The sequence below is a fragment of the Panthera onca genome, chromosome F2 (assembly GCF_046562875.1).
Source record: "Panthera onca isolate mPanOnc1 chromosome F2, mPanOnc1 haplotype 2, whole genome shotgun sequence".
In the NCBI taxonomy this organism is placed as follows: Eukaryota; Metazoa; Chordata; class Mammalia; order Carnivora; family Felidae; genus Panthera; species Panthera onca.
In genome coordinates, this window is record NC_138356.1 from 80,258,766 (window position 1) to 80,269,090 (window position 10,325).

General features: G+C 47.7%; 1 protein-coding gene across 2 annotated transcripts; it reads left to right on the forward strand.

Moving 5' to 3' along the window:
• The first annotated feature begins 543 nt into the window (after window positions 1-543).
• CHRAC1 (chromatin accessibility complex subunit 1) lies at window positions 544-3,608 on the forward strand. Of its 2 annotated transcripts, none has more exons than XM_060629584.2 (3): window positions 544-840; window positions 2,149-2,275; window positions 2,961-3,608. In XM_060629584.2, exons 1-3 carry the CDS (start codon window positions 694-696, stop codon window positions 3,077-3,079), a joined length of 393 nt encoding a protein of 130 aa, XP_060485567.1. In that variant the 5' UTR covers window positions 544-693; the 3' UTR covers window positions 3,080-3,608. The 2 variants fall into 2 exon arrangements, with proteins under 2 accessions (XP_060485567.1, XP_060485568.1); XM_060629585.2 differs by lacking the exon at window positions 2,961-3,608 and adding an exon at window positions 2,398-2,954 and having other exon boundaries at window positions 589-840.
• Window positions 3,609-10,325: the final 6,717 nt, after the last annotated feature.

Consider the following 10,325-nt stretch of genomic DNA (forward strand, 5'->3'; position numbering starts at 1 on the left):
AGCTCACTTCACCTCAGTCACACTGGCACCTTATTCATCACCTCCAATCACCTTCTACTTGGTCTCTTTGCTTCCGCCCGTACAACCAACTACTCCTGGGCTAGTCAACAGTCCGCAGCCAGAGGGATCCTGTTAACACTTGAGACTTATCCCATCACCCCTCTGACACCTTTCACCCCCTTCCCATTTTTTGCTGGAATAAAAGCCCCTGGCTGCCCGCTCAGTCCAACTGCAGCACATCGGCCCCTCTGAGCTTCCCCGACCGGCTCCGGCCTCGGGGCCTCCACGTGTGTTGTTCCTCCTCCCAGGAAGGTGCGCTCTCTCCCCAGCTCTGAAGACGGTACCCCGTCCCCGTGTCTCCGAGGGCCGCTGCGGCCACCAGCCGCGCCGAGCTCCCTGGCCGTCCCCGTCCGCCGCGCCCCCAGGTCCGCACCGCGCGGGCAACTGGCGGGAAGCCCCGCTCGCGGCCCTGGGCGGCACCGCCCCGCCGGCTGCCTTTCCGCCCGCTCCGCGCAGCATCTCGGGGTTTGTAGTTCTGCCCCGGAAGGGCGGCTGCCGGCCCCCGAGGCCGCGCCTCCCCGACACTACAACTCCCACGGGGCAGCGGGCCTCCGCTCCCGCACCCGCCAGGCAGGCGGGCCGCCTGCCTCGCTCGCGGCGGGTCCGGCGGCCGCCGCGGGGAGGGGCGCGAAGATGGCGGACGCGGTCGCGGGCAGGGACAGGTGCGGGGAGCAGCGGCTCGTGTCGCTGCCGCTGTCCCGCATCCGGGTCATCATGAAGAGCTCGCCCGAGGTGTCCAGCATCAACCAGGAGGCGCTGGTGCTCACGGCCAAAGCCACGGTGAGGCGGGCCGCGCGGGGAGGAGGGAGCGGCTGGGGGGTGGGGGGGGGGGGGGGCGACCGGAACCGTCGGGCCCCGCCCCGCGGCGCTGCCGGTGCCGCCCCCCCCCGCCCCTCGCGGGCTCGCGGCGCGCGCGCCCTCGGCGTCGCGCCCTGTCCCCTCCCTCGCAGCGCGCGCCCCAGCGCCCGGCGCCCTCGCGCCCACCGCCCCGCCCACCGCGCCGCTCCCGTCCTGCCTCGCGTGCCTTTCGCCTACCGCGCGACTCCCGCCGTTCCCCGCGCGCCGCTCCCGACTTCCCCTGCGCGAGGCCCCGGGTGGTGGCGCTGGCTGACGCGTGCCTCCTGTGGCGTCTTCTCCACGCGCATCACCGCACTCCGGGCCCCCAAACCTTCCGTTCTTCCGCTTCCGCCCTGTTCGTGGTTTTCGGGCCCCGGTTCCTCAGGGTGCAGTGAGAGGGTTCTGGAGGTACAGCCCGACGACGCACGCACCTTGTCCGCGCAGCGAGGCTGGACATCCCCCGGCCACAACCAGCCTCCGTTCCCAGCCCGTGGTGCCAGCGCCGTTCTAGGTGCAGGTGGCTCAGGGTCTCTTTGGATTTGGTGTGGACAGTAGCGCCCCAGCACCCTTTGTGTTACTGCACTGGGCCGTGCTTAAGCCTGCCTTGGACCGCGCAGCCCCTCGGGTCTCAGTGCGGTGTCCCTGCAGGGTGCTGGGGCAGAGCTGAGACCTTCTGCCCGCCTGATCCCGGAGCCCAGGGGGGTAGTCGTCCGATCAGCACGTGGTGCTGGGATACTTAGATGCCCTGTGCACTTTCATTCCTTACCCACCAACCTAGAGGGAGGGGAAGAGAGAGGCTCCGTCCAGGTTGTTGATTTGCGGAAGGTGTTTGGGCAAAATGGGAAAGGTGGTCAACTCTCAGCTTCCGGCTGTTTGACTATTATAGTCGTACGCCACCACCTTAGACGCTGTATTTTAAAAATGTGTTCCTGAGTCAAAGAGAATTTTTGAATGGTCCTTTGCTCCTTAAACCAGCCCATAGTTTTCACATAATTATAATCCATCGTTGAATTAAAAAAAAATTTCCCTGAGTTAGAAATCTAAAATAACTTGAGGGAAATGCCTGCTTCCCCGCCAACTTTGATACACCTTTGCCTTCTTTCTGACCCATTTCTCCTTTCCCCGGTAGTTTTCTGTAATTTGAGAAACCCAGGTAATCCGCAGTCATCTAAACAATGTAATTTTAAAAATTAAGTTCTGCGGTAAATTTTCAGGGCATACTTTTCATTTCACTTTTTCATTTTGTTTTAGGAACTCTTTGTTCAGTATCTAGCCACCTATTCCTACAGACATGGCAATGGAAAAGAAAGGAATGCACTTACTTACAGTGATTTATCAAATACTGCAGAGGAATCGGAAACTTTTCAGTTTCTTGCAGGTACTTAGCTTTTGAAACATTCTGGTTAAAACAGATGTAGTAATTTACAGCTTTTTTTCCCCCTGCTTTCACTGAAATAGACTTTTTTTTTTTTTTTTTTTTTTTTTTGCTGCTTTCTCCAGGTGCCAAAGTTTACCATGACCTGGCACAGGAAGACATTATTAGTTTTGTCAGAGTATGTTTGTAATGTGGTTCACCTAGAATGATAGTGAAGTCAACAACCTGCACAAGGATGTTTGGCTGGCTGGGTGGCTGGGGGAGCCTGGCTGACTCCTTACCACTGAAGGGAGGACTCTGGGCTGGTCTGCTCGGCCCCAGAAACAGAGAAACTCGTAGTTGTTGTTGCGGAACAAGCTGTGTGGGCCACAGCTAAAAAAAGAGCTTTAATCTATTCCCCCCGGGGCCCGCCGGCCTGTCTCAGGTGGGTAGGACAGGGTTGCTCCCAGTCGTTACCAGCACACAGGAGCCCATGGTTTGCAGTCCGTGGAAAGGAAACAGGTCTCTGGCGTTAGTCAGGAGGCAGTGCTGGTTTCCTGCGCTGTCACCCAGAGGCAGGGTCGGAATTCTGTCGTGTTTTGGAACCTGTTCTAGAGTTCAAAGCAGGGACTTGCACATCTTGAAATTTGCATTGCTGTGTTCATGGTCTGCCAAAACCAATTGCTGATGTTAGCTTTATATTTTTAAGATATATTACCAAAGAAGATTTTAGCTAGTAAATATCTGAAAATGCTTAAAGAGAAGAGGGAAGAGGACGAGGAGAATGACACGGATGATGGAAGTAATGGGGACGAAGCAGAGTCCTAAACCCAAAGTCAGCCTGCGGAGCGCCCTCCTGGATTAGCACCATTGCTTTGGAGTAAGCACAGCACCACGTGACTTTAGACTCTTCAGTTGTCAGAGACTTCAAGTACATTGTATGCCCTCCTGGCTGCCTCAGGGCACCTGATGTGCCCACGCCATAGATGGCCAACAGGAAAGGAACCCAGACAGCAGCCTTTCCCTGAGGGGCGCACGCTGCAGGCCTGGGGCAGGGCGTACCAAGAAAGCTGCCTATGCAGTCGGGCACGCCTGGTTCATCTGCTGCGGGTAAGCTGTAGAGGCAGACAAGTTGGCTTAACTTTTTAATTTACAGAGTAATTTTAAAGAGCTTCTAAATATCAGTTGTGTAAATTCATAGATGACTATTTGGAAATTAGTTCTTGTAAACAACTAGCTGTAGTTTGAGCTAAAAATATAGTTTATGGGTAGTATGTTGCGTTTGAAAATTTGACGATTTGTCTTAAATACTGCATTTTTATTAACTGAAAAATAAATTTCTTTATTAGAAGCTGTACATAGTTTAATAGTAAATGCTTTGTGGAGCTAGATTTAGAGCCCTCTGTTGTTCTCATGCCTTGCTTGTTACCTGAGACGTATGCAAAATTTAAAAAGAAGCATTTCTGGGATGCCTGCGTGGCTCGGTTGGGTGTCCAACTTCAGCTCAGGTCATGATCTCATGGTTTGTGGGTTTCAGCCCCGCGTGTGGCACACACTGGCAGTGCAGAGCCTGCTTGGGATTCCCTCTCTCCCCCTCTCTCTCTGCTCCTCCCCCACTTGTGCACATGTTCTCTCTCCCGAAATAAATAAACTTTAAAAAATAAATCAAAAGCATTTCTAACACTTTTATTCCCAGAGAAAAAAAATCTCGTTAATATTGTTTGTATTTGATTTAATTATCTCTGCAAAGGCATTTAAACATTTTTTTTTTTTTTTAATTTTTTTTTTCAACATTTTTTATTTATTTTTGGGACAGAGAGAGACAGAGCATGAACGGGGGAGGGGCAGAGAGAGAGGGAGACACAGAATCGGAAACAGGCTCCAGGCTCCAAGCCATCAGCCCAGAGCCTGACGCGGGGCTCGAACTCACGGACCGCGAGATCGTGACCTGGCTGAAGTCGGACGCTTAACCGACTGCGCCACCCAGGCGCCCCTTAAACATTTTTTAATATTTATTTATTTTTGAGAGGCCGGGGGTAGGGGACACAGAGAGAGGGAGATGCAGAACCTGAAACAGGCTCCAAGCCCTGAGCTGTCAGCACAGAGCCCGACGTGGGGCTCGAACTCAGACTGTGAGATCATGACCTGAGCTGATGTCGGACGCTTAACTGACTGAGCCACACAGGCGCCCCATTTCCTAAAAACATTTTAAAATACTGTGTATATTGAAAATCTTAAAAAAAAGAAAACTCTCCTTTTATTGTTCATTACACACAAAGTAATTGTTTTTATTGTTCATGAGAAAACCATAAGCTCTATTTGTTTTTTTTTTGACAGTAGGGTAAATTTTTGGCTGTCTCTTGTCTCTCTTTTTTAAAGAATTGAGTTGAAGTTTACATCCAGTAAAGTCATCCTTTAACATCTGATGTGTTGGTTATGTAAGTAATCAATATGTAGGACAGTTCTATCCCCCCAAATATTCTTCTGTACGCTCAGAGCCCCGTTCCCTTACCCTCCGGTAACTACTGATGTTTTCTGTTCCTCTTGTTTTTAAAATTGGTTTAAAATTAAAAAAAAATTTTTTTTAATGTTTATTATTTTTGAGAGAGACAGATAGCATGAGGTGGGGAGGGGTAGAGAGAGGGAGACACAGAATCCGAAGCAGGCTCCAGGCTCTGAACTGTCAGCACAGAGCCTGATGCGGGGCTGAACCCACGAACCACGAGATCTTGACTTGAGCCGAAGTCAGATGCTTAACCGATAGGGGCAACTGGGTGGCTCAATTTAAAAAAAAAAAATTTTTTTTTTAAATGTTTATTTTTGTCAGAGAGAGAGAGAGAGACAGCACGAGTGGGGGAGGGGCAGAGACAGAGAGGGAGACACAGAATCTGAAGCAGGCTCCAGGCTCCAAGCTGTCAGCACAGAGCCCAACACGGGGCTCGAACTCAAAGACTGCGAGATTGTGACCTGAGCCGAAGTCAGACGCTCAACCGACTGAGCCAGCCAGGTGCCCCTATTTAAACATTTTTAGAAACCCACATTTTGGTGTACCGTTCTGAGCTTTGACAAACTCAGGGTTGTGTAATCACAAGACATAACAGTTCTGTCATCCTGCAAATTCCCTCATGGTCAGATTCATTCCAGCCCTTTACCTTGGCAACCCCTTGAGCTATCCTTTTTACCCAGAGGAGACAGCAAATTTACTCTGGAAAGGGCCATATAGGAAGTATTTTAGGGGCGCCTGGGGGGCTCGGTTGTGCGTCCAACTCTTGATTTATACTCAGGTCATGATCCCAGGGTCGTGGGATTCAGCCCTGTGTCAGGTCTGCTTGGGATTCTCACCCTCCCTCTCTGCCTGCCCCCCAGCCCTGCACTCTCTCAAAAACAAAACCAAAACATTTTCAGCTTTGTGGGCTATATAATCTCGTTACCACTGTTGAACTAGGCTATTGTAATATAGGCAACCATATATAATACATAAAGTAATGAGTATGGCCATATTTCAGTGGGACTCCATTTCTGGACACTGAAATTTGAATCTTTCATGGGTCATGGGTCATGAAGTATTATTTTGGTCTTCTTGAAACATTAAAAATGTAAAAACCATTCTTAGCTTATGGGCCATACAGAAACACAGTGGGCTGGCTTTGGTTCACAGACCATGGTTTGCTGACCGGTCTTTCCCATGCCACAGAAACAGAATTCTAGAGTACAGAGCCTGTGAACCCAGCTCTGCCCTGTTAAGCGTAATGCACAGGGTTCATGTTATTGCTGGTCCCACTCCTTATTGCTGTGTAGCCCCCCACCCCCGCTAGGGATATACAGTAGTTTCTCCATTCCCCAGGCCAACACATAATTCCCAATTTGGGTTGTTTCCAGCATGATTACAATAAAGCCCTAGAAACATTTGTGTGCAGGTTTTATGTGAACAGAAGATGTCCCTTTGCTTGAGTGTACACTTGGGAGTGAAATTGTGTATTTAAGTTCATAGGAAACTGCCAAACTTGTGAAGTGCCTGTACCATTTTGGATTCCCATCAGTAGTAAAGGAGTTTCACTTGCTCTGCGTCCTCTGCAAAACTTGGTAGGTTGTTTTTGTTTTTAATTTCAGCCCCTTTAATGGGTATAGGTTTTAATTTGCATTTCACTAATAACTAATGTTGAGCATCTTAGTATTTGCTTATTTACCGTATTTTCTTGGGTAAAGTGTCCAAATTGCCCATCTTTTTATTGGGTTTTCTTTTGGTTGTGTTTTGAGAATGTTATATATTCTGAAAACAAGCCCTTTGCTACATTATGTGATTTGCAAATATTTTCTCCCAATGTGTAGCTTGTCTTTTCCTTGTCTTGACAGCATCTTTCAAAGAGCAGAAATAATGATATCTCTATGAGAAGTTCTTAATTTTGAGGAAGTCCAGTTTATGTTTTTTCTCTGGGGATCATGCTTTTCTGATCATATCTGAAAACTTGTCATCAAACCCAAAGTCACAAAGATGTCTGAGTATCTCTTTAAGTGCCGTGCACGGCCACTAGTATCTGTGCCTTCCGGACACGATGCTGTTTAAGAAATCCCCCAGAAAAATACTCACTGGTTTGTGTTTAACCAGCTGAACATTCTTAACTCATCTAAGCATTTCCGACCCAGTTCAGGGAGCTCTCCTCCTCGGGTCGTGTGCCAGTCTGAGCCAGGAGCCTCCTCCTCACTGGTTTCCTCATCTCTACAGCCTCCTTCCTCTTCCTCTTCTATACTGGTAACAGATTATCAAAACAGATTTGTGAAGATTTTTCTTTTCCTGGTCAGAAATGTTCAAGTAGCTGTCGGGACCCAAGCCTCTTCTAATACTGTGTACATTTCATCGAATCCTCCCATAAACTGTATAGTGTCCGCGTTTCACAAAGGGAATGGGTGGTCAGGTTAAGGCACTAGTGCAGAACATACCTAGGAGGTGGTGGGCATGGGATTCAAATCCCAGACTACTTTCTTTACTGGACCATGCAGCTTAGAAAGGATCGTCTCTCCCCGCCTATGTGGTGTACATTCTTGGCATTCAAGGCCCCAAACACTGATCTTACTCTGCTGTAGATGCTGTAGTTTTCCTACCTTAACCTTCCATTCTTCTTGATGTGGGCTCCCCGTCCTCTGTGGAGCAGAAACACCCTGATCAAGCAGCTTGCTTTTCTGAAATTATTTCCTAATTCATGTAACACTCACCATCATAGGTTTTTAAAATTTTACTTCTTTAGAGAGAAAGCATGTAAATGGAGAGGGGAGAGGGGGAGAGACAGAGACAGAGAATCCCAAGCAGGCTCTGCACTGTTAGTGGGGAGCCTGACTCTGGGCTTGATCTCATAAGCAAGGGAGGTCACCACCTGAGCCAAAATCAAGGATTGGATGCTTAACCGATGGAGCCTCCCAGGCGCCCCATCATTACAGTTTTAATCCTTAGGTTTTTGTAGTCAGTTCGTGACTATAATGCTTCTGGCCACTCAATAAAGTGAGACTTAAACAGCAAGACTGTAATAAGGTAAGCCCATATCGATTAAGAGATTATAGAGCTCTCATCATTTTCTTACATTCTTCCAGTAGCAGCTAGATGCCCTGGGGCCAGTGGGCACAAAAGTGCTAGGTGGTTTTAGATAGTAAGTCAGTGAGAAGTACAGGGTCCTGGATACGTTAGGCAGGAGGTAGTGGGAAGAACTTCATCTTGATTTTGTCAGGAAAGGGGAAGGAAAAAAAAAAAAAAGACTGGGACAAAATACACCAGAAGTTTTAAGAATCCCTATCCGTGTTGTGATTATAAATAATTTAAAATTTTCATCTTTATGTTCATCTGAATTTTTACATTCTCTGTAATTAATACAGTCTTAAAAATCAGAAAATAACAAGAACGAAACCTTGGCCTGCTTTAGCACCAACGTACGTGTATCCTAGGGTTTTCAGCCATTGTTTGGCTTTAAGACCAGCCCTCCTTTCCCAACAGCATATATTCTTGAGGGTACAGATAGTGGGAGTCACAAACACTCCACAGCAAGGCCACCAGGGCCTTCAGAGCTGCAGCAGTATGTGTAACCCTAGCCTGGTGGAGGGGGTTGTGACGCACCAGGATGAGACACCTGGATGTGGTCAGTTCCGGTTCCCACACAATGTGGATCTCAGGGCTTGCGTTTGCCTGGGGCTTAGTTCTGCGGCTTTTGACCTCATCCTTTCTCATGGCATTTAGAGTAGAAACACCCCAGTCCCCCTAGATACCGCATTTGTTTTTCTAGTTCGTTCCTGTGGCTCTCATCCCCAAACCCGAATTCTCAGGGACTGATGCTTAGCCCTTTTGAGTTTCTGGATACGTTGTTCAAGGAATTGGTCCAATACTTGCAGACTAGGCCTCTGGACGTCCATCACTGGAGGCGTGCTCCCACCTTGGAAACCTGGAATCTTACACCATACCGAAGATAGTGCCCAAATAAAATCTGTGAGTAATTGAAAATCTTTGGGAGAGGCAGCTGTAAATATGAGGAATTTTATTTTATTTTTTGCTGACATACTATGAGGCAAAACAAAATTGACACCATACAAAATAACTTTATAAAATATCATTCACATCATATTTTATCAGATTTACAGCATTCTGTGCATGTTAAGGGTTATGTAAGGAGGTGAAAAAACACTATGCCAAACTTTTAGTATTAGTTTATATACACACAGTAAGAAACAAAACAAGTAACTGTTAGGTTTTCCATGAATTTATTGCAAAAATAGTGCAAACTACTTAACCTAGTAAGCTGTAAAACAAACTCGAAAGGACCCAGCTAAGCTTGAACGTGACAATAGATGCTCAGTGTCTCAGCCTTTGGCATTCTTCACCAGTTTGTCTTTCGTCCATCAAGACCACTCCCCACCTGCCGGGTGAGGGTGAGGGCTGGGGATGGAGAGACGCGGAGACTGGCTCTTCCGAGACCAGATCCATCCGGCTGCCGGATGCCAGCGCTTCCTTTAGGATCATGCTACTTACTCAATGGCAATTTTGTGAGGTCTGTGTTGAAGCCATTAAGATGCCAAGATGTTTGAGTCTGACCTTAGAAACAAGTCATCCAACCTCTTGATGACACGGAGAAAAGAATTAAGGAAGCAGCATGAACAGAAAGGACTGGGAACATTATTGTCTGCCTACACACACGGTATCCTTTTTCGCAGGTGCATTTGGGTGAAGTAGCACTAATGGTGGGCGACCTTTGAACCAGATACTGAAGTTGAAAAGACAAAAACAAAGGATCCTGTATCCCGACAAGAGTCACTTTAAAATCCCGTCCAACAGTCTATTGGGGTCCAAAAAGCATAGATCTAAACAAAATGATAAGAGCAAAACAAAATGCTACATATAAAAGCTAAAGAAACAAAATGCAGCATATTCAGGTTCTTTTTCTTGAGGTACCTATATAAATTTAATCACCTGCCCCAAAGTACTCTTGTTAGGTGAAAGAACAGAATGCTTACTGGTGAGCCAATTGCGGGGCGTTTCTCACCACTGAGAAAGTGCAACGGCGCCGATCTGTATATGCAGCATACCGAAGGATGAGCGACTCTATAAGATAGAGCTCAAGTACTGACCCGGTGGACGCTCAACAAGGAGAACATTTAACTAGAATCGTCCCATTTTTTGGAGATCCTGCAGCAAAAAGCCTCCCAAATCAACTTTCAGAGTTTTGCCACTAAGGAATGTTGGTTCTCTTGTAAAATTCAGAGATCTCTTTAAAATAGTAAAACTATACACTACAGGAAAGATCCCTAATTTTTATTTCTTATTGGTATAAAATCAAATTCTTAAGACTCCAAAATATTGTGTTACCTCCAAACAATTAAGTTAAAAAAGATCACCACAGTAGGAAAAGTCTAGAATTGTAAACTGCCAAATATAAAAGCATGGAAAGTCATCGATCTCCTACCTTACTTTCTCACCTTCCAGAAAGCTTGCCTAACTCAGGGCAACCCCGGGGCTGTTGCTGAATGCAGGCCTCCCCCCACCCCACCACGGCCCACCCCACACTTCAGTGGCTCCCGCACCCCCCTCTTCCTCCGGCTC